Below are 24,257 nucleotides of genomic sequence, written 5' to 3'. Positions count from 1 at the left end.
CTCGAGACACCTGCATGCACAGGTCTGGGCGAAAGAGGAGGGCTCCCTCTTCTAAAACCAGTCCTGTGCTGTACGCAGACCCCGGCCTCAGCCCCCGGCTGGGAATGGAGGCGCCCGCCAGGCAGGCGGCAATTGTGGAAGAGGAAGTTAGGGCAGAGTTGGGTCACCCTGCGGTTTACCCTGGGCTCTGGCCCACAGATGCTCCCCCCCAGGATCAAAGCCCAAGCCATGGGTCCTGGAGGATGCAGGAGCTTGTAGCCAAGCTGGATACCCACAGCAGTGAGGGCAAGGCTCCATCTGGTGAGTGACCATCACTGGGGAGTGGGGGACAGGTGGACCAACGGGGACAGAGCGGCAGTGGGGTCTGCGGGGGAGGCCTGAGGGGCCGCAGACAGACCATCCACGATTTCTGTCCACCTTCCGGTCAGCCCACTTCCCGAGTGGGTAGGGGGAGGCTGCTTTCTCTTCTGCAAAAGTCTGTGGTCGCAAGAACTTATACCTCAGGGGGGTGGGGTCCATGATGGGCAACAAAGCCAGACAGAAAGATGGAGCCCCTTGTAACCAAAGTCTGCACAGGGAACAAGGGACAGGGGATGAATGGTGGGTGGGTGGGGTGGGGGGGTTGGTGGATTAGGCTCCCTGTGGCAGAGTCGCCAGGGGCGCTTTGCTTCTTAAACTAGAGATTTGGCGTGAAGAGAGAGGTCACAGATCTCCCTGAAACAGAATCCGAAGAGTGGCGCTGGGGAGTTTGACATTCAAAACAAATTCCCGCTTAAGACTGAGGTCTGAGAGCCAGTCCTGAGGACAGCCTCACCCTGATCTTCCAAGGTCATCCAAGAAGGAGGACCCTCCCCCCGGCAGCCCTCCTGGTTGGAGCCCTCCCGGTGGCCCACCGAGGGGAGTCTCACTCACCCGGCTGCCTGGGGTGGGGCGAGGTGGAGTGGGGAAGGTTGTGGTTTCTGCAGGGCACACCCAGGCCTGCAGCTTCCTCCCTGCCCTGGTTGCCAACAAGGCCATCAGGCGGGTTTCAGGCACTCTGGGGTCAGGGAAGGTGGCCCAGGAACAGCCAGGAGAGGGTGAATTGGACTGGATGGCTGGGGCCAAGGACGATGGAGCTGGTGGGGTTAGCCTAGGGGGCACATCGGGGAAGGCCCTGAAGCCCGCACTCAGAGAGTGGACTCTCCACGGAGAATTCCACTGGCTGGGTCACCCGCGGTTCTAAGGAAAGGGTTTGACAATCAGTGACAGCCAAGGGAATGCCGTCCCTACTCCCAGCCACCTTTGAGCTCTCTGGCCACCACCGCAAGTGAGTCCCTGTGGGAAGGCTTCCTGGCAGAGGCAGGCTTTTTCACTGGACCTTGAAGCACCAGTGGAATGTCAACTGCAAACCCATCAGTGTATCTAGTCTGGGACATTCCCCGCATGCGCCCTGGCCCCCCAGCCCCTGACACAGCACTCAATACTGACTTAAACGGCGGAGGAGCTCCATCACAAAATCGAATCTTTCTTTGCCTTTAACAGTGAATTAAAATCCTCCCTGGAGCTCCACTTTTCCCATCAGTTATAGTCTGGGGCAGGTCTCTGACATGTAAGTTTCACATCCCAGGGAGGGGTGTTGGTCAGGACATCACTGTCACCATTCTGGGCTTCCGTTTGTTCCTCTGTAAAAGGGTCGTTGTAGACCTTGCATGTGAAATCATGGCACAGTGCCTGGCATGCAGTAGGTGCTCTGAAACATTGTCAGCCTTGCCTGTTCTCTCTTATTCTGTCTCTGTCCCCAAACCTGGCTTCCCTGAGCAATCCCTGCCCATGCCACAAGTGTGCAACCTCAGGAACTTTCTGTGCCACACCTAGAAAGAGGGACTAATGGTGGGTCTCAATCTCTATCAAGTATGTGGGGTAGACTTGTAAAAAACATGGCAACCACCTCCTTGGACTCTGCTTGAGGTGGACTCTTCCTCAAGAGGGGTGGGGTTTTAGCATCCACAGAAGCATCGGAACACAGCAGTGGGGTTCATTTTAGAAGATCCCTTGGGACCACACCTCCATGGAGAAGCAACTGAGTGGAAGGGGATATACTGGGGGTAGGGAGACCCTCTCAGGAGATGAAGGTGGCTGGACTAGGTCAGGGCAAGAAGGATACAGATGCAGGAGGAGGACCAGGGACAGGACTTGGGGACCATTTGGTGGCTCTAGATGGGGTTCAGGCTAAGAGGGAATCCAGGACAAGGTGCTGATTTCCACTCGAATGAGGGGATGGAGGTGATTTGAGAAGAAGCTGTGTTTAAGATGTTTGTTACTTACCCTCCTTGTGTCTCGGTTTCCTCATTTGGACAATGGGAGTGATGGAAGTGTCACTACCATCATCCCACCATAGAGTGGCTGAGAAGACTAAATGAGCTGTTGATGTAAAACCTTTGGACTGGAGCCTGGCACAACACAAGCTCTTGTTAAATGTTGGCTTGGGTTGCTGTTACTTCATCCCTGGCCTTTAGACTGGCGTGACCCACACAGCTGGCCCCCTAGTTGGCACCCCCTCCCAATACCCATCATCTTAACCTGTCCCTACACCTGCCCACATGGACTCCAGGCCCACATGCTCTTCCAGAATCTCGCCTCTCCACATCAAGAGGTGGAATCAAGGTGGAGTCCCTTGTGCCTGGACTTGGGCAGACCTTCATGGGTCCCTCAACTAATAAAGTCTAGCGGAAGCAATGCGAGATCGTAGAAGACAAGGCCACTTATAACTGGCTATAGTTCTCTCTCTCTCTCTCTGTCTCTCTCTGTCTCTGTCTCTCTCTCTCTCTCTCTCTCTATCCCCTTGGGAGCCCTGAGCCTCCAAGTGAGAAATCTGGCTTCCCTGAGGATGACATGCAGAAGAGACTATGAGAAAAGACCACACAGAGATGAAAAGAGATGCCCATGGAACCCCAGCTCTTTGAGTTTTCCCAACTGTGTGAGCAAAGATGCCTTCTTGATGGCCTAGCCCCAGCCCATGTCTGGCTAGGATCTCATGGGTGACCCCACACCAAAAACCACCCAGTCAGGCCACTTACTTCTAAATTCCTGTTCCATGGAAACCCTGAGAAATAATAAATGACTGTTGTTGTTTTAATCCACTAGGTTTGGGGGTGATTGGTTATGCAACAGGGAATAACCACAGCACCCTGCATGGCACCCCCAAAACATAGTAGCTTCAAACAATAGCGACTTATTTAGCTCATGGGTTTTTTTTTTTTTTTTGGTTTTTTGGTTTCTTGCCATGCCATGCAGCTTGTGAGATCTCAGTTCCCCGACCAGGGATTGAACCCTGGACCACTGCAGTGAAAGCCCGGAATCCTAACCAGTAAACCACGAGGGAACTCCCAAGTTCCTGACTTTTTTTCTTCCAGTTTTATTGAGACATAATTAACATAGAGCCCTACCTATGTTTAAGATGTACAGCATAATGATTTGACTTACATACATTATGAAATGATTTTCACAATACGTTTAGTGAGCATCCATCATCTCATACAGATACAAAGTTAAAGAAATAGAAAAATAAGGGGCTTCCCTGGTGGCGCAGTGGTTGAGAGTCCGCCTGCCGATGCAGGGGACACGGGTTCGTGCCACGGTCTGGGAAGATCCCACATGCCGTGGAGCGGCTGGGCCCATGAGCCATGGCCGCTGAGCCTGCGCGTCTGGAGCCTGTGATCCGCAACAGGAGAGGCCACAACAGTGAGAGGCCCGCGTACGGCAAAAAAAAAAAAAAAAAAAAAAAAAGAAATAATAATAAAATTTTTTAAAATTAGAAAATTGTCCACGTCAAAAAGAGAATCTTTAAGAAAAAAGATGGAACACATTCCATACCCTGCACCTCCATTCAAACTCTCCACCAGCTCTTTCTACTATTACCATCCAGGACCAGAAGACCACCCTTTGGCAGGCCAAGGGGCTATTTACAACTCACAGGAACTAGCGTCAGGTTAGAGGAGGCAATCCAAGTGGTAAATGCCATCAGAGCCTCCTTCTGGCACAGACACACAATAAAATCAGAACACTTTAACCTGAGCCATTCAAGGTCACTTGGCCCTCTGCCTCTAATGACTCCCACACATGCAAATCCACCCAGCCTTCCTCCCCTCCCCACAACATCACAATCAGCTCGACAGCGCAAGGTGGGAACCACTGGTTCCTAACCTAGGACTCAAGCAACACCATGGTCAACTCTGGCCCTGGTGAAATAAGAGAAATCGGGGGGTTAACCACAGTAGAAGTCACCTCCCACTTCTACTCACTACATAGTCAACCCTCCGTATCTACAGGTTCTGCACCTGTGGATTCAATTAACTGCGGAGCATGTGCTATGTTTATGACCTGCGGTTGGTTGAATCCGTAGATGCGGAGGGCCAGCTATGGGACTTGAAGATCTGAGGATTTTGGTATTCACCGCAGGTCCTGGAACCAATCCCATGCAGGTACCGAGGGATGGTTGTATATCAGAACTTTCCCCTAAGAGGGTACCCTTGATACTGCCCGTGGAGAGGATACTTGGAAATATCCCTTCCCCGTGATGTTTTACACCAGACCAACCCCATCCCTGTGCCACATTCTGCTGTACTTTTCACTGCAGTATCTGTATCTTCTATGGGTCTGTTGCTATTGTCGGTTTTTCTTCTGATTTTAGGTCACGAGATTCTATCTTCTGCTGCGCTTCAATCTTTATTGAATGCCTGATAACGTTTATGAAAAACTGTAGATATCATTGGTGGTTCTTCATGGTGTTATTTCCCTCCAGAGAGGTTTTACTTTTTGCTTCTGGAAGGGAGTGAAAGTAAAGGCAGGTGACTTTAATCAGGGATTAAACTGACTTGAAGCTATTTTGGTCTGGGTGAAGGTTGGTCCATTTCTGGTCTCCCCTTGCTCCTAGGGTATAGTCTTTGGTGACCCCAGCTCTCTCCTCTTTGTGAGCCCTGAATTCCCAACGTCCATTTCTCCAGCCCCAGAAGATCGCCAGAAGTTACACTCAGTTTCTCAGCCCCTTTCTGGTCTGCTTCACACTTAAGAACTGCATTTATATTAACAATTCGCTTGTAAGGAAAAAAAAACCCACCCAGCATTGCATTATGTCTACCTCACCTCTCTAGGATTCTGACACCTCAAACCTTGGCTGCCAATGCCTTCAAATTGAAGGTGTTTTTTTTTTTTCTTCTGATTTTATCCAGATTTTTTAGCTGGATTTACCCTGGTGGAAAGGTAAATCTGCAATAAGGTAGCCTGCCATCGTTAGAAATAGGTATCCCTGTTGTATTTTTAACACAAGATTTTTATCAAGCCTCCACGGCTGTGTTTGACTCGCTGCGTTTCTCTGTTCCTGGGCTCCTGGGTCCCTGTCTTTGTTGCCATCAGTTTGATGGAGGTCCCTCCTGGCTTCTCACTGCTTTTAATTTCCCTGAAGTTCTCATATCTGCTCTCCACCCAAAGGTCTGGAAGATCCAAGAGGCATTTGTAGTCTGTCCAGGGAAAAGTATGTGGTGGGAGATGAGGAATTGAACCCTGGAGCACAGCAGAGTAGGTGATTTTTTAACTCTCCCTGAGCCGGTATCTGGATTTCTATGTATGTATGTGGCTGTTTGTGTATAATTGTGTGTGTGTGAACATATGTCTGACTATTTGCGTGTGTATGTTTGCCATTGTCTACATGCACTGGGAAGTGTATCGGATGGTGTTGGTGTATAGAGTGTGTGTCTTTATGTCTTTTTGTGAGTGAAAGATGTGGAGGCCACCTACTCATAATAGGATAGCGGAAGTGATGAGAGAGGTGCAGATGGGGTCATCAAGGCCAGTGGGGAGACCATGAAGTGGCTAAGGACAGAGCCCTGGGAACACAGAGTTTAAAGGTCAGGCAGAGAAAGGAAGAGGAGCCGAGTCAGGAAGGGATACTGAGAAGGAGCAGACAGAAGAAGAAAAGGCATGAGAGGAATGGATTTCAAGAAGAAAGTGGTCATACTTGTCCAGTAAAGGGGAAACTGAAAAGCGCCCATTAGATTTAGCCCCAGGGAGAGCTAAAAGACTGGAGGGGATGGAAATAAGACTTCAGTGGGGCTTCCCTGGTGGCGCAGTGGTGTACCGAAAAAAAAAAAAAAAAAAAAAGACTTCAGTGGATGATGAAGTCGAGTAGGTATGTATAGGTAAAGACAGACTTGTGGCTAACCCTTTGAGAAGGGAGGGTGGAGGCTGAGAGGTCACTGAAGAGAGAAGGGACAGCCAGGAATTTTTCAGACATTAGTGAAAATGCAAGTAAGGAGGCTTCCGCCACCAGGCGGCAGCACTTGTACAGACAGGCGCTGGCTGGCACCCACACAGATGCACACAGAGATAAAGACACAAAAGTAGACACAAAGAAACCCAGGCAGATACAAAAACCCCCACAAATACCGGATTCAGATCTCCCCAAGTCCCAGATGAGTCATGTAGATCCAACCCCACAGATACTGATGGGCATTCAGATACACACAGACACACACACACACACACACACACACACACACACACGATCACAGAGATTTTTAAAACTGCGTGGATAATATTATTCAGCCATAAAAAAAGGAAGGGAATCTTGCCATTTGTAACAACATGGATAGACTTTGAGGGCATTATGCTAAGTGAAATAAGTCAGACAGAGAAAGACAAATACTGTGTGATCTCATTTAGATGTGGAATCTAAAAAAAACCACCACCACCAGGGACTTCCCTGGTGGCACAGTGGTTAAGAATCCACCTGCCAATGCAGGGGACACGGGTTCGAGCCCTGATCTGGAAAGATCCCACATGCCACGGAGCAACCAAGCCCGTAGGCCACAACTACTGAGCCTGCACTCTAGAGCTCACGAGCCACAACTACTGAGCCCATGCGCCACAACTACTGAAGCCCACGCACCTACAGCCCATGCTCCGCAACAAGAGAAGCCACCACAATGAGAAGCCCGCGCACCGCAACCAAGAGTAGCCCCCACTCGCCACTAGAGAAAGCCCGCACACAGCAACGAAGACCCAACACAGCCAAAAATAAATAAATAAACTAATTAATTAATTAAATTAAAAAAGAACACCACCACCAAACTCATAGAAAAAGAGATCAGAATTGTGGTTATCAGAGGCAGGGGGTGGGGGTGGGGGAATTGGATAAAGAGGGTCAAAATGTATCAACTTCTAGTTACAAGATAGATAAGTCCTGGGGATGTAATGTACAGCATAGTGACTATAGTTTACACTGCTGCATGGCGTGTTTGAAAGTAAGACAGTAAATCCTAAGTAAGTAAATCCTTAGTAAGACTAAGTAAATCCTTAGTAAGACTAAGACAGTAAATCCTAAGAGTTCTCCTCAGAACAACAGCAACAAAACATTATTTTCTCTCTTTTTTGTTTTTTTTGGTATCTGTATGAGATGATGGGAGTTAACTACACATACTGTAGCAATCATTGCACCACATATGTAAGTCAAGTCATTATGCTCTACACCTTCAACTTATACGGTGCTGTATGTCAATTATATCGCAATGAAACCGGGGGGAAAACCCCTAAAATGCTTATATACACACCCCCCCGTAGACAAGTTGACACTCAAGACTTGAAAACACACACTCTGTGCTAACACACAAATACACTGTCAGAAGCACAGAGACAATGAAACACACACACACACAAACGCTCAGACATTCACGCATACCCAGGTCCACCTCAGGACCCAGTCTATACTTGTTTCCTGAGGACCCCTCACTGCACCCTTCAGCTCCTCCTGGGAATGTCTTGTCCAGCCAGGGTGAAAAGCTTATAGGGCAGGGGAGGTGGGGGTTAGTACTAAGGACTTGGCCTCCTCCAAGGCTGGAGTCCCTGGGGCCCCCCCTGCCCCAGCCCCAAGCTCCCATCAGCTGATGTATCTGGCAGCCCCTGCAGACAGGCTCCGCCCCTCTTGCTGGCAGCCCCGTCCTGGCAGATATTCCCAGCCGATCGCCTTCTTCATCCTGCTGTTCACTCACATGCTCGCACACACGGCCCCCATGGCTGGCTCAGCGCTCAACCACTCCTGGCCGGCCCTCTCCAAGCTCTGGCTGAAGCGGTGGGCCTTCAAGAGAGGTAAGGGGGCAGGCAGTGAGCAGTGGGTACCGGCCACCCAGGCAGGGCTCCCTGGACAGCCTGCCCAACCATCCCACCCCAAGCCTTTCCTCAGCCCAGGGGCACAGAGTCTGCCTGAACCAGCCCCAAATTTCATGATCTCTGGTTCCCTGGGACCCCAAAAGAACATCACAGACTTGTGGGGTCCCTCTTGTCTCAGAGGAAACATGTCCCCAGGCTCAGCCAGGAACGTGTCTTAGGAGATAAATCTGTAGAAGGAGAATCCAGCCTAGAACTGGGGTAGCCTGGTGGCTTCCTGGGGGTTCCTGACGCGATATGTTCCCAGATGGCTGCAGGACAGAGGTTCAGAGAGGCAGCAAAAGGAAGGAGGTTTGAGACTTCCAGAAATTCTGGTAGACACCTCCCTAGAACACACACACACACACACACACACACACACACACACACACACACATTGGCTGGTAGCCCCCTGGGTCCCAGGACTTCAGTTTACTACGTGGTGGCTGGAGAGACCCTTGTATCATATCCCCCAAGGTCTGGGTGAATTGCTTTTGCAAAAAGGCATTTCTTAAATCTCGGCAGGAGTTTAGTCCTGGAAGATAGCCAGATGGTGTCCAAGGCTATGGGGCACGGGGGATAGCGTGATAGGAGCCCCCTGTACCCCCTGCATAAGCCGAGTACCTGTTCATGAATGAGTTTCCATGCAGGAGAGCAGTCAATAAGAAGATTCATTAGCTTGTTGATTACATACGCTCTGGTTGAGGACCTGTTGTGCGCCAGGCACCGTGCTGGAGGAGACTGGACTATTGAGAATATCGGGGGACTTGGAGGCTGGGGCTGGGGAGGGAGACGGTGGCGTGCGGACTGAGATGCAACGGAAGAGCAGTCATAATGGTGGAAATTGCTGTCAGTTACTGAGCCCTTGCGAGGTTCAGCTCAGAACGGAGGAGTGATGATCTCAGGGTCACACACAAGTACATGCTGAGGGAGCCAGGATCTGAAACCAGGTGTGTCTCAAGGCTACCTCTGTGGTGTGTTCTGACCAGTGAACAAAGCTACCAGTGTGGGCAGCTGGAGGGCTTGGGGAGGGTTTCTTAATCCACCAGTGGATGGTAATGTTAGAGAATTAGGGTATCAGCCACGGATCCCACCTGGGACCCAGATCCTTACGAAGGTCTACCCACTCTTGGCCGCCCAGCCCACCCTGTCTCCCTGCCCGGGAAGGTTGAAGCTCTGACCTATAGGCCGACGGGTTGGGGAGTGAGCTGTGGGAACCAGTGGTAACTCTTAAACCCTTTTATGGCTGATGCTGCAGGGGCTGCTGTTGGAAGAGGCTGCCTAGAACTTGAATACAGGCTGAGAGGCGGCTCCTAGGCGAGAAGCATGGGGGTGGGGCGCAGAGAGGGACTCCCTAACCGAGTCCTTCCATTCTTTCGCCTTTCTGTGCCCTTCTTAACCTCTGTAACTGGCTGTCTGGGCACCAGATGGACCTCCTGGGAAAATAATGGAGTGGATTTGGAGAGGCAGACAAGACTATGGAAGTGGGGATGGGACCTGCAGGAAGTTCCCTGGGGCAGAGCCCCACTGGCCCTTCCACTCAGTTGCTCAATTACCCATTTCGGCCATACTTTTTCACTCATTCCCTAGTACATAATAAGTGTATATATAATGTGTGCATTCTGTGTCTCAACTTGGTTTCCTTCTTGCCTGGCTTCTCTGCCACAATTCTGCCTCTTTCTATCTACATTTCTCTCCTCTTCATCCCCTCAGAATACCAAGTAATGCATCACTGCCACTGGACACTGACACACCACTTATCCCAACCATCCACCCATTCATCCATCCCTGCATCCACACATACATACATCCATTCGTCCATCTACTCGTCCATCCATCCAACCACCTACCCATTCATCCGTTCAACCAGACAGACAGTCAACTATCCATCCATCCATCCACCCATCCATCCATCTAACCATCCATCCATCTAACCACCCACCTATTCATCCACCTAAATATCTACTCATCCATCTATCCACCCATCCATCCATCTAACCATCCATCCATCTAACCACCCACCTATTCATCCACCTAAATATCTACTCATCCATCTATCCACCCATCCATCCATCTAACCATCCATCCATCTAACCACCCACCTATTCATCCACCTAAATATCTACTCATCCATCCATCCAACCAGCCAGCCACCCAACTATCCATCCACGCATCGATGCATCCACCCCTCCATCTAACCACCCATCCATCCATTTATTTAACCATCCATTCATCCAACCACCCAGCCAGACAACTTTCCCTTCAGCCAGGCAGCCAGCTAGCCAACTATCCAACCACTCGTCCATCTATTCAACAATTCATTCATTCATCCATACAACCATCCACGCTTCCATCCAACCATATATTCACCCATCTATCCGTTCATCTGCTCACCACAGGATAGCTTTGTGGTTGTGAGCCCTTGCTTTGGAGCAAGAAATACCTGGGTTCACATCCCAACTCTGCCTCTTGCCAGTCCAGTATGACCTTGGATGAGTCAGTACATCTCTCTGAGCCTCAGTTTCCCCTTCCATAATGTGGGGACTCAGAGGGCTGTTGTGAGGATAGAAGAATGCAAAGAACATGACAGGCTTAGCACAAGACAAGGCATATTGGAACGGATCCACACATGTAAGATTTTACCACTTGGGACTTGGGGGGTGTAAAAGTGGGTTGGATCCAGAACTTGCCTCACGATCTGGAGCGGGGGACAGCAAACTTTTTCTGTAAAAGGCCAGAGAGTAAGTGTCTTCAGATTTGCAGGTCATATGGTCTCTGATACAACTACTGAACTCGGCAGTTGTAGCATGAAAGCAGTCAGACGATATGGACACGAATGGGTGTGGCCGTGTGCTACTAAAACTTTATTTACAAAATCAGGTGTTGAGTCAGATTTGGCCTGTGAAACTCCTGGTCTAGAAGCGAACAAGTAAGCCAGTTAAAGTACAACAGGGAGTAGAAAAGTGGTGCGGACGAATCCAAAGTCCTCTGGCTAAGACGGTCTGCAGAGGATTAGAGAAAAAGTCCTCGGTTGCCAAGGCAGGAAGAGTGGAAAAGGGTGGTGGGAACAGCACAGAGGCACACAGGAGAATACTGAGTTAGGGGCTCAGGTGTGTGGGGGGAGTTGAGAGGGTAGACTGAAAAGGGCTCGAATGTCATTCTAAGGGGAGTCCAGGGGTAAGGACCAGAGGAAGGGGGGTGACTCTCTGAAATGTCATGCCAAGAAGACATACCAGCTACTGCGACAGAAGAAGCCAATTGTGGTTGGCAATTGTTTGTGCAGGAAAATCCCGACAAGAGTTGTGGTTGTGTAGAAAGAGCTATAATGGAGGCTGACATTAAGATAGTAGCAGAGGCAAAAAGAAAAGAGGATGGAGTAGAGAAATGTCGTGGAGGTGAAATTGACAGGGCTTTGTGTCCTGCGGGGTAGTAAGGAGGCAAGGCTCATCTCCGGGTCTCTGGCAGGGTCACTGGGAAGACGGTGCAGTCACACTGATATGGGGACACAGAAGGAGGAAGGAAAACAAGGAGTTTGGCCTTGACAACTTGAGATTGGAGCGCGGGTGGGAATATCAGACAGTCACCACTGGAGACAAAGGCAGAGGCCATTGGAGACAAAGTCTGGAGCTTGGAGGAGATAATCTGTCACCAGAACTAAGGCTCAGTCTGTACCTGGGGTCAGGGTTCAGCACGTGATGAGGGTTGGGGTTCAGATTGTGGCTCTAGGATGGGAACCCAGTCTATGACACCAGGATCAGGGCTCAGTCCATGACACCAGGATCAGGAGTCAGTCCATGATACCAGGATCAGGGCTCAACCCATGACACCAGGATCAGGGCTCAACCCATGACACCAGGATCAGGAGTCAGTCCATGACACCAAAGTCAGGGCTCCATCAGTGACATCAGGTTGACGTTCAGTCTATGACACTGGGTTAGGGGCTCAGTCTGTGACACAAAGTTTGAGGCTCAACATGTGACACTGGGATCAGAATGGAGTCTGTCATCAGGGTCAAGCCAGGCCTGTTCCTGGGTCAGAAACTTCCATGCAAAGAATAAACTCAGCCCTGGCCTTTCTCCTTTAGCCTTTGGATCCCAGACTCTTAGGGTCACAGATGCAAGGCATAAGGTTCTGCCTTTGGCCTCTACAGGCTGCAGGAGGCCTCAGGCCTCTGTGAGGTCCCTGCCCAGGGAAGTAGGCAGACCCTGCATCCTCTCCTGAGACCCCCTGGGGCCTTGGCTGAGGGATGGGGTGGCTCCTCCAGGCGGCTCCCCCTCCCCTTGCAAGCTCCCATCAGCCTCCAGGACCCAACCCCGCATCTGGCTTTTCTCGTCCTTCACAGGCTGCTTGTCGTGTCCTATATTTCCCTGAGTCATAGAAGCTGCCTCACGGGAGATGCAAGTTTGAATGAGGGCAGCAGAACAGAGGCCCTCAATCAGGCTGGGAGAGTGGCTGGGGAAGTAGTGATGGTTTCTAGAATATTCGCAGTGATGGGAATTCCCTGGCGGTTCGGTGGTTAGGACTTGGTGCTTTCGCTTTCACTGCCAGGTCCGGGTTCCATCCCTGATCAGGGAACTGAGATCCCACAAGCCGCGTGCTGGGCAACCACCACCACAATCCATTTTAGAACATTTTCATCACCCCCAAAAGAAATCTGTATCCTTTAGGCATACCCCAAAGTTTCCCATTTCTCCCCAGCCTTAGACAATCATTAATCTATTTTCTGCCTCTATGGATTCACCCATTCTGAACATTTCAGATAAATGGAATCACATAGCATGTGGTCTTTGGTGGCTGACTTCTGTGATGTCACATCATGTCTTTAAGGTTCATTCATGGTATAGCAGGTGTCAGAACTCCATTCCTTCTTTTTTTTTTTTTTTTTTTTTTTTTTTGCTGTGCTGTGCGGCTTGTGGGATCTTAGCTCCCCAACCAGGGATTGAACCCCAGGCCTTTGGCAGCGAAAGCGCAAGTCCTAACCACTGGACAGCCAGGGAACTCCCAGGACTCCATTCCTTATTATGACTGAATAATATTCCACTGTATGGATGGACCACATTTTGTGTATCCATTCATCTGTTTACAGACATTTGGGTTGTTTCCACCTTTTGGCTATTGAGAATAATACTGTCATGAACTGTCATGTATAAGCTTTTGGGTGGATCTATGTTTTCCATTCTCTTGGGTATAGACCTAGGAGTGGAATGGCTGGGTCGTATGGCAACTCTATGCTTAATTTTTTGAAGAATTGCCAAAATGTTTTCCAGACGCCTTGAGTTTTTTATGCCCATGTGATACCTTTTCATTCATCTGTTTATGAAATGTGTTTATTTCTGCCTTGGCTATTTTCTGCTGTTCTTTTTACCTTCCAAAAGCCCCAGCAATTTTGCATTCACAATTTTGTATTTGTTTTCTTAAAGAAGGCTCCCCAAATTATACAACTGTCAGCACCCCCAAAACTTGGGGCAGTGTTTGTATTTACACAGCTGGGAGGAGAGGGAACATAAGTGGGTACAGACAGCTCACCCCATGTTGGGATAGAAAAGGACAGCGTCACCCCTTCCCCTCTGCCAGCTGCAACGGTTATAGGCAGAGTGGTCACAAAATAGATCGCCCCACCTGTACCCTTTGGAGGGTGAAAGTGGGCTACTGTTAGTCATTACTTGACTCAGTAGCATAAACCAGGACTGTCCCCAGCAAGCTGAGACATGGGGTCACCCAGCCACAGGGGACCCAAGCTAAGGACTGGATGAGGACCCAATTGCCACTGTCCAAAGGCATCGCCATCCCTCTCCCCACCCCCACCTTGGCCTTTTCTGAAGCTGCTATCGCTCTTACCGCAAACGTGCTGGTCAGTCTCTCTGGGTATCACCTCCGTCGGATTCCTCGCCTCCACCTTCACGCATATCCTCCAGCTTCACCTCCAGGCACTCTCCCCTCAGCTCCCTGGTTGCAGCAGGACCCAGGATGTTTTTGCAGGGGGTGTGGAGGAGTGAAGGGGGTCCAGATGCCAAGGCTCCCCTCAGCTCCCTGGTTGCAGCAGGACCCAGGATGTTTTTGCAGGGGGTGTGGAGGAGTGAAGGGGGTCCAGATGCCAAGGCAATGCTGTGTAGTGCAATGCACAGGAGACAGGCACCATAGATGGGGGCGTGGACGAAGGTTTCTGGAGCGAACAGGATGAGGTCTTTAGGCAGGTGGCCCTACAACAGGAATGGGGGGCTCTTAGGCAGTGGGTCCTGCAGCGGCAGGGACAAGGCACAGGAGGAAGATCCCGGTGGACACCAGTGGCTGGACCAAGACATTTGACCTTCTTCCTGCAGGCGGTGGGTAACCTCCGTGGGGATTCGGATACGCAGGGGTGATGCGCTCTAGCTGCAGTGTAAGGGGCAGCGGGAGAGGGTCGGGCGTGCCTGTTTCTCCCTCGGCAAAAGGCTCCATCCAACGCCCAAGATCAAGCCAGGGCACCCTCCTGACCTGGAGGGCAAGGAAGGTGACCAAGCACCCCAGGATCGGGCCCTGAAATGTGGGCACCATCACACCCACCTTCCAGGTGAAGAAACTGAGGCTCAGAGAGGTGACTTCCCCAAAGGTCTGCAGCCATTAGGGGCAGGTCCAGGCAAGGACACAGTCTGGGTGACCCCAAACCCCTTGTTTTCTCCTCTATACCATGCCACCCAGGGGTCCCTGGAACTCAAAGTACAATATAGGGACAGAGACAGCCTGAAGTTCTACCATTAGAGACCCTCTAAATGTGGGCACTGGGTACTTGTATTTGGTCTTAGGGACCCATTCTAGCAAATGAGGGCTTTTTGCTAGAGCAGGCCTGACAGATCGGTTTCCTCTCATGAGCTAACTCAGATCAGCTGGAGATGGCTTCCACAAATGATGCAGTGGGAAGCATTCCGAGGGGACCGTGGCTCAGGAAGAAAGAGCCCTGGGATTGAATAGAAATATCTGTCCCAGGCTCAGCACGAGTGGTGTCGAGTGGTGTCGTGTATGTTGGCTTAAAGAGGGAATTCCCTGGCGGTCCAGTGGTTAGGACTCACTCTTTCACTGCCGAGGGCCTGGATTCGATCCCCGGTCAGGGAACTAAGAGCTCACAAGCCACAGGGTGTGGCCAAAAAAAAAAAAAAAAACAGATCATTGGGACCGGTATCCTCCCCTGCCATCCCATTTTACAGATGAGAAAACTGAGGCCCAGATGCGGCACTCAGGCCCTGACTCTTCAGGCCTCCCACTCAGCCGTGACACCTTGTCCCTCCTTTCCCCACAGGCTCTGAGCCCAAGCCATATGTCCAGCCCTTTGACTCTGGAGCTGCAGACTCAGCCACCAAGAGCAGCAGTGGACCCTGGAGGCCTGAGGACCCAGACTTCCCCGCCATGGAGGATGAGCAGGCATGTGTCTGACTGCTGAGACGGGCAGGAGCTGATGACACCTGTGGCAGCAAGTACACATTTTTAGCACCTGCAGGAACATTATGTGCATGATTTCAGGGAGCTCTCCTCAAAACATGGCAGAGTAGTTATTATCCCATTCTACAGATGAGGAAATGAGTGCTTTCCGGAACAAGGGGAGGGAGGGTGGGATGAGTAGAGGGGAGGGTTGATGGATGGATGGAAGGAAGGAAGGATTGACAGAAGAGATGGATGGATGAAAGAATGGAGGGAGGAGGGAGGGAGGTGGACACCTCTGAGCTAGAACAGCCCTGCAGAGTGGTCCTAAATCAGGCTGAGATGGCCAAGCCATTACGTCCCCACATCAATCAGTAGTGGCCTGTGGACTGCCCAGGAAGGGACGTGACTTACCAGAAGGAGACTGACAGCTGACAGCCATCTGCTGGCAGCCCTCATCCAGCATCTGGGGCAGCCCATCCTCACTGAAGCGGGGGTCTGGGTGGCATTTTATAACGCCCACCACACTAAGGAAGGAGGGTCCATTACAGTCAAACCACATGTAGGAAATTCTGTGTATCTGCCCCTATCATTTTACAGAAGAGCATACTGGGGTCCAAGCAGGGAAAGAATTGGCCTAGGTGTCAGGGAGAATTCAGGGTACATGAAGACAAGACCAGGACTTAAGTTCAGCTCTGGACCTTCCAGGGCTCTGGACCTCTTGGAATGGGAACGCTGGGCTGCAGGCAATTGGGCAGATAGGACGGCAATGGAGGAAGCGTGTACCTGGAGAAGCAGGGAGCCCTGGGTATATACGGGGAGGCTCTACCCCACCACCACCAAATAAGCCCCGCCACTCACATCCGTGTCCTTATCTAGTTGGTTACCAGAGCTGGAAGCAGCAGAAGGCAACATCCTTGCCTTGCCCCTCCCTCCCCAAGCCCTGTGAACACTTCACCTGTACAACCCTCAATTCTGTCCATGTCTCTCCTTCCTTCTCCACTGCCCTGGTGGAGGCCACTGTAATTGCTCACCCAGGTGATTTGCACAAGTGTCTTCACTGCTCCAACAGCCCTGCCCCTGTCCAAGCCTATCTGGGCTCTGCATCTTGCATAATCTTTCTGAAGGCAAATCACAGCCCCCTGGCCTCCATACCACTATTGTTTGGAACTTAGAGATTAAATCCTTCCTTGGCCTACCAGGCCTGCTGATCCAACCCCATTCCCTCCCCAACACAAACCCCTTCAGCCATAAGGAAATCTTGCCAGTTTGTGGGGGAAGCACCGTGAGCTCTCAAGCCAGCAGGCTTCTGAACATCCTGTTCTCTTAAGGCCTGGAATGCCCTCACCCAGAGCCTCTACCTAGCTAACTCCTACTCATTCCTCAGGGCTTCTCTCACTGTCACTTCCTCCAGGAAACCCTCCCTGATTTCTTCCTTCCTTCCTTCCTTTCTTCCCTTCTTCTTCCTTTCTTTCTTTCTTTCCTTCTATCTGTCTTTTTGTTTTTAAAACACTCAGTAGGACTTTTCATTGAAAAAGATATATATACTGATAAGATGTAAATTATTTTAAAATATATGCAACTTGACCTATATAGCCAGCTCAAGAAATCATTTACGTGTCACATAGACACTATTTTATGTGGTTGGAAGTAGGGTTTTGGGGTTTTATTTTGTTATGGAAACTGTCTAAAGATGGTCTAACCTGTCCTAGTTGAGTTGTCCTTAGTAGATTTTGCACAGCAATGATTACCCCAGGGTTTGTCCTTTTCTTAAAAAGGAATTTTCTGGGCTTCCCTGGTGGCGCAGTGGTTGAGAGTCCGCCTGCCGATGCAGGGGACACGGGTTCGTGCCCCGGTCCGGGAAGATCCCACATGCCGTGGGGCGGCTGGGCCCGTGAGCCGTGGCCGCTGAGCCTGCACGTCCGGAGCCTATGCTCCGCAACGGGAGAGGCCCCAACAGTGAGAGGCCCGCGTACCGCAAAAAAAAAAAAAGGAATTTTCTATATGATCTGGCTTAGAATAAATCTTATTTTTCAAACTTAAAAAAATTAAATTTAAGTTTAAAATAATAATAACAAAAAAAGGATTTTCTAAGGATAACTCCAAACCAGAATTCCTGTCCCTTCAAACAGGGTCAGCTGGCCCCCCTTCAGTTCTTCTCCAGCCCATTTTCTAGATCATTCACTAATCCTTGATTATAATTGCTGGACTTAGTTGTCAGTCTACTCCACTTAGCTCCATCTGGCAGGGTCATCAATTTGCCCAGAGGAAGGGCCCTGACTCCTGAAGTATAAAAACAATAACCATGGTTGCAACAACCAATATCTACTTCCATTGATCGAGGGCTTGCAACGTGTAAGCGTCATCTCATTCTACCTGCCCAGCAATCCTACAAGAAGGCAGCATCACACCCATTTTAGAGGTGAGAAGACTGAGGCCCAGAGAGGTTTAGAAACTTGCCTGAGGTCACACTGAGCTAATAAAAGACACGCGAGGGATGCAAACCTTGACTAAGGCCTTTCTATCATTCCAGCCATCCAAAAACTGTCTGTCCCTGTTATTTATTTGCTCTTTTGTTTGAAATCAATTCCCTTTTTACACGATGAAATGGAACCAGAGAAATGATATGCTTGAAGCTGCTTTGGTGTGCTATTTTTTCTTAATATACAAGGAGATAAATAACTATTTACATTTTTTAAAAACGTGGATCCATGTACTATCTCAATCTGCATGCAGCAAGCCCTTTGGTAGAGTGGGATTCCTGGGACATCTCGTCTCTGGGTCTGCCATTGAGGGGGGACCCATCCCTCAAGGTTCCCCAGGGTTCTGGGAGCGGGAACCTGGATTTACTGTATCCTCTCTGGGGCATCAGGGCCAACATACAAATGTTTAGGGAGAAGCCTGGGAAGGCCCTCAGTGGGCCAGCTCCCATTTCTGACCCAGGAAATGTTGGAGGAAAGATACAAGTTCCCCAGCAAAGGACAAAGCCCCCTCCCTCCCCCCTCCATCTCTGTACCTGCCACAGCTGCCCACCATCCCCTTCCACCCAAAGCTCTGGCGGGGTTCCCACTTCTGCCTCCTGTGAGGGAGGCCAGATAGGAGAGGGGGTGGGGAGGGCCCGGCCCAGGCCAAGAGGCTGTCCTGATGTATTTATATTTATAGGAGGATGAAAACCAGAGAGGCAAGGAAACTTTTGGGGCCGTGGCAGAGAAGACAGGAATTGGCAGAGGTTACCAAGGCACCAGAGATGGGATTGGAGTGATCTCGGGAAGGCTGCCGCTGAAGTCATAGGAGAACCAGGGGAACCTGGACCAGCCAGGGCCAGAGGTGTGGGTTTTTTGGACGGAGACTGAAGAAGAGGGACCCTGGTATATGAAAGATACAGGGAGGAAGCAGCAGGCAGAGAAGAAGCAGCCAGGGAGGTTGGGGTGAGAAAGATCAGTGGGTACAGGCACTTCCCTGGCAGTCCAGTGGTTAAGACTCTGCACTTCCATTGCAGGGGACATGGGTTCGATCCCTGGTCGAGGAACTAAGATCCCACGTGCCACGCAGTGCAGCCCCCCGCTATGGCCAGGGTTCAAAAAGCCAATCAGAGAATTGCCGTACCATCCAGCAACCCCACTTCTGCAGATCTACCCAAAAGAGGTGAAAGCAGGGACTCAGACAGACATTGTACATCCCATATTCATAGCAGCATAATCCACAAGAACCAAAAGGTGGAAGCAACCCAAATGTCCATCAAAGACTGAATGGATAAACAAAATGTAGTTTTGTTTATATCCATACAATATGGTCCATCCATACAATGGAACGTTAGCCTTTAAAAGGAAGGAAATTCTGACCCATGCTAAAATACGGATGAACTTGAAAACACTATGCTAAGTGAAATAAACTGGACACAAGAGGACAAAGATTGTATGATTCCACTTATATGAAGTCCCTAGAATAGGCAAATTCAATAAGACGCAGTAGATTCGAGGTGACCAGAGGCTCAAGGAGGTGAGAATGCGGAGTTACTGTTTAATGGGTACAAACCTTATGTGGAGGAAGATGAAAAAAAGTTCTGGAGAAGGACAGTGGTGACGATTGTACAACAGTGTAAATGCACTTAATGCCACTGAGTTGTATACTTTAAAATGCTTAAAATGGTGAATTCTATGTTATGTATACTTTACTACGATTTTAAAAAAGAAGGAAGGTGTCAAAACTGTAGAAAGCTCCAAGTGGGGGAGGTGAGAGAAAAAGCCAGACCCTGCATAGCTCTTGCACCCTCATTCCACGGCAGGTGTGGACACTGCCACCTGCGTCCTGCAAGCCAAGACCTGCAGCCGACCCAGAGCGTGGCTCTTGGCTGGCAGGTGTTTTCCACTTTCAATTGGCTGCTTCTCTGAAAATTCCCCACACCAAGTGTTAGCAGGGACCTTCCTGTTACCCCTCCCCTAGTAAAGACTGGCCACGACCGGCCAAATGGTCCAGGGATAAATAGGATTGCAATACTGAGAAGATAAAATTAAAGGATGCGCAGTTAGACTTGAATATTGTAATGTTTGGAATCTACTTACACTAGAAAAAAAATTCGTTGTTTATATGAAATTGGAATTTCACTGGGCGTCCTGCATTTTATCTGACAGTCCTATCCTGGGGCCTCTTATAGAGCTCATGAAGGGGGCCAGGTCTGCTCAGTGGGCCCTTCAGGCCACCAATTGGGACAGTCCATCAAGGGCTGCCTGAGCTCACATAGATGTCTGGGGTCACATCTCAGGGTTGGTTTTGCCTGGAGCACTTGTAGAGGACTTCCCACCTACCCACAAAACCCTGTCTGAGGACAGTGCTAACAAAGGCCTGGAAAAGGACAGTCCCTGTCCTGCAGATCCTGACAGCCCAAAGGCGGGACACCTTATTTAGACTGGAGGAGTCAGGAAGGCAGCCTGGAGGGCATGCCCAAGCTGGGTTTTGACGGGTGAATAGGAGTTCACCAGGCTGCCTCTGGGTGGCTTGGGAGAAGAGGTTCTCCAAGGAAAGGAAAAAGCAGGTGCTCTGTCTGGGGGGTAAATAAATGACAAATAGAATGACTGGGAGGGAGAGAGGGGAAAAAGAAATAGAAGAGTAACAAGGGTAAGAAAGAGGATAGAGCTTTGGATCCAGACAGATCTGAGTTTGGGTCTGGCTCTGCGGGTTCCTGACTGTGTGGCCCAGGACTGTGTGGTCCTTTCTCCTCCCTGAGCCTGTCTCCTGATCTGGAAAGTGGGACAACAGCTCCCCCTGGTGGAGCTTCTGTGAGATTAGGGCTAACACCCATGTAGTTCTGGGTGCAGATTGGTTGCTGCTTTGGTGGATGTGGCAATCATCGTCCACCCCTGTGTATCTTCCGTGTCTAACAGCGCCTGGCACATCGATGCCTCGTGGGTGGGTTGCGACGTGAGGCTGCAGACGGGCCAGAAGCGGGAGGCAGCCTACCCTGGAGCCCTTTGCGCTGTGCTCACCAGCTCAGGCTTCTGCTGTCCGGGAGCGGAAGTTATTGCAGGGGATTTAGGAGCGCAGAGGTTCCAGGCTACCCTCTGGTAGGACGGAGCAGGGCCGGAAATAGGGGGAGGCAAGCGAGGTGCGGGGTCCGAAACTGTCATGTCTTAACATTTTTATAATTTGCTCATCACGGAACTCTTTGCACTGTATTGAGTTCTTTTTTTTAATATTATATTAAAGTATGATTTTCTTTATTCCTGAGTTTTGGGGCACCCCCTACAATTTTGTGTCCGAGGTGAGTGCCTCACTTGCCTCCCCCTAGGCCTGGGAGGGAGACTTAGGGTACAGGAGACCCATGGGTACACACCCTAAGCAGCCCCGGGAAAAGACTAGAAGCCTCTTGGGACTTCCCTGGTAGTTCAGTGGTTAAGACTCCGCGCTTCCACTGCAGGGGGTGCGGGTCCAATCCCGGGTGGGGGAATGAAGATAGCGCATGCCGCGCAGTGCGGCCAAAAAAAAAAAAAAAAGACTACGAGCCCTGACACTGCCTGAAATTCCACCAGTAGCAGTAGCACCAAGGATAATTTACCTCCGTGCAGCACTTTTACAAATTGCGCTCACAGGCATGATCTTACGTGGGGCTTAAAACAAGCTGGGTGAGCCGACAGGACAGAGGTTATTTTGTCTGTTTCATAAGACCATCAGACAGAAATTCAGTAAGGGAGGTGGAATCAGGTCTGCCAGCCCAGATTTCTGGCCCCTTTTGGGGGGATAAAGCCTTGAAGGCCTGGGTTAGACATTACACCGAGGGGACCACCCCCATTCTACCCCACCTGCCACTAGATGGGCGCTGAACCCAGGTTGGATGGGAGGGGGATAGGCAGGGTCTGCGAGTTGGGGGCCTCTGCTGCCCTCGGGTCAATGCCTTTTCCCCATCCATCTCCAGGAGGATGGAATTCCAGGGCTGCTCGGCAATGGCGAGAGCTCGGAGGACTTCAGCCTGGACTTGGGGGACCTTCAGGGCAGTGAGTATATCCAGGACCTGGGCCTTGAGGTCCCTTCACAAAACCAGCCTAGGGGGGCCAGGGGCAGTGGGCCCCCTAGCGAAGAATCCGGAGAAGACTCGCCCTTCTCCAGCCTGGCAGGGTCCCAGGGCCTGCTTCGAAGACGCAGCTGGGAGAGGTCGCGGAGCTGCTCTGAGACCTGGCAGAGGTCAGTCCCGCCCCACCCGCCCCCAATGCCTTCCGGGACACACCCCCAGGGCGGCCAGGCTACGCTGCCCCCCTGCCTCTCAGTCATCTAGCTCAAGGGCCACCAGAGGTGTCTGCACTGTCAGAAGGCAGCCCCAAAGGCCCTCTCCGGAGATGCAGGCCTGCACACAGAGCTCACGTGGGCACATGAATCCGTGTGCATGGGTAAGCACGCACACGCTGAAGGAGCGTGCACCAGCCCAGACTGGAACTGTGTGAACCCGGCCGGCAGGCTCACACCTAGATGTGCACACCCGCCCGTGCACCCTGGGCGTACACGCCCACGTTCAACACGCGGGCATGCATCCTCTCCCTGCTCAAACCCAGGGACGCGTAAACATGTCACTTGCACTTGCGTGCACAAAGCCACAGATGCACTTGTGATCAAAACACAGATGCGTGCTCAGTGCCACCCACAAACCACAGTGGCAGCCCCAAACGGTAGAGAGGGGTGTTTTAGCGGCCCCCTCCACCCCTCACAGGTCCCCCCAGATAGAAATCCAGTCTGTGTTAAAAAAAAAACAGTGGGAGGGAGGACTTCCCTGGTGGTCCAGTGGTTAAGACTCTGAGCTTCCAATCCAGGGGCATGGGTTTGATCCCTGGTCGGGGAACTAAGTTAATACCACATGCCGCTGGGCCAAAAAAAAGGTAAAAAAACACATAACACAAAAAACAGTGGGCCCGCGATGCAAATGGAACTTCAGCATCAAATCCCCCAGCCAGACTCCCCACCCGCCTCTCTGGTACTGGGAGAGCTGGACCCCTCTCTGTGCCCTGTCCCCCCAGAGGGCTACCCACGGGTTCCCTCCAGGCCCCCGTGCTTCACATGCTGGAGCTGGGGCAGCAACCAGGTGGAAGAGACCCGACTCCCTCCCTTCCTCCACCAGGCTCAGCCTCGAAGCCTCAGCTGCAAATGAGGGGCCCTGTCTCCCTCGGACACTGGCCAGCCTTGCTCTGAACTTGCCAGGAGAGGGCCTGCAGGCCTGGACCAAAGGGTGTCTGTCTGGGGGTGGAACCCCCCCAGAGGCACAAAACAAGGTGGGTGCAACCTGCAGCCACCCCGGATGATAACACACCTGTGGGCCCAGGCACTGTCTCTGCAGGTTCCAAGGAGTGCCTCGCCCATAGCTGGGGGGACTGCTTTATCATGGCAGGTATAGCCCGTGACTGGGGAGGCTCTGGGTCCTGAGATTGCAGCCCAGACCTGAAGGTCCTTTGCTGGGCTGGGATCCTTGGCCATAATTTCACCCCTGGGCTGGGGAGCAGAGGCACGTCTCCTCATCTTTGCAGCTGGAAGGAGGTGCTGCCTGTGACTGGAGTTTGGAAGTAGGGAGGGCTCGTCTGAGGTCTGGGATTTTAGCCCCAAACTGGGGAATGCATGCTCGGAGCTGTTGCCTCTGCCTGGGGCATCTTTGCCCATGACCATGACCTGGGGGGAAATTACTGGCCACGGCTGGAATTTGTGGCTCAGAATTCCAGAGCTGCAGCCCACAGCTGGGGTGGGGAGCTGGTGGTCCTTGGCAGGATTGCAGCCCATGGCTGGGGAGGGTATGGCTCCAGCCCTCAGCTGCTATGGAGTCCCAACGCTGTGCTCATGCCCCATGGCTGGGGGCAGCCCCTGTCTGCAGCTGAAGGCTGGGGACCCTCGACCCAGCGAGCCTGCCTGCAACCTGGGCTGTCTCCAGGCTTAGCGAGATGCTTATTCCCTGCAGGAATGTGACAGCCCCGAAAAAAGAGTGAGGTCACGGTCGGTTCCCGTGTCCTTCGATGAGATCAGCTCCCTGGAAATCTTTCCGGATTTGGAAGTGCCCGCTCCAGCGGTTCAAGGTAGCCCAGGCTGGGGGTTTCCTTCATTCAAACTAAGTGGAGTAGGGGGTTTCTGCTGGAGGGTCCCCTGGGTGGGGCTGGTGGAGGGGGCTTAGGGTCTCCTGGACAGGAACTGGGCAGAATGTTGAGGGGGAGGGGGGGATTCCTGAA

The 24,257-nt window shown here is 51.3% G+C and overlaps 1 protein-coding gene across 1 annotated transcript in view; it reads left to right on the top strand.

Moving 5' to 3' along the window:
- Nucleotides 1–6: 6 nt before the first annotated feature.
- The window catches only part of ARHGEF18 (Rho/Rac guanine nucleotide exchange factor 18), a 91,571-nt gene continuing 67,320 nt past the window's right edge, over nucleotides 7–24,257 (top strand). The window contains exons 1-5 of the mRNA XM_024745767.1: nucleotides 7–300; nucleotides 15,449–15,570; nucleotides 21,977–22,242; nucleotides 23,168–23,318; nucleotides 23,993–24,107. Coding sequence (XP_024601535.1) covers nucleotides 15–300; nucleotides 15,449–15,570; nucleotides 21,977–22,242; nucleotides 23,168–23,318; nucleotides 23,993–24,107 — 940 coding nt within the window. The 5' untranslated portion in view covers nucleotides 7–14. The remainder of the gene's footprint in view (nucleotides 301–15,448; nucleotides 15,571–21,976; nucleotides 22,243–23,167; nucleotides 23,319–23,992; nucleotides 24,108–24,257) is intronic.

Source organism: Neophocaena asiaeorientalis, unplaced genomic scaffold (genome assembly GCF_003031525.2).
Source record: "Neophocaena asiaeorientalis asiaeorientalis breed wild unplaced genomic scaffold, Neophocaena_asiaeorientalis_V1.1 scaffold357, whole genome shotgun sequence".
Lineage (NCBI taxonomy): Eukaryota > Metazoa > Chordata > Mammalia > Artiodactyla > Phocoenidae > Neophocaena > Neophocaena asiaeorientalis.
Note: the sequence above shows the minus strand (reverse complement) of the source record. Positions and strands in the feature narration are given on the sequence as shown.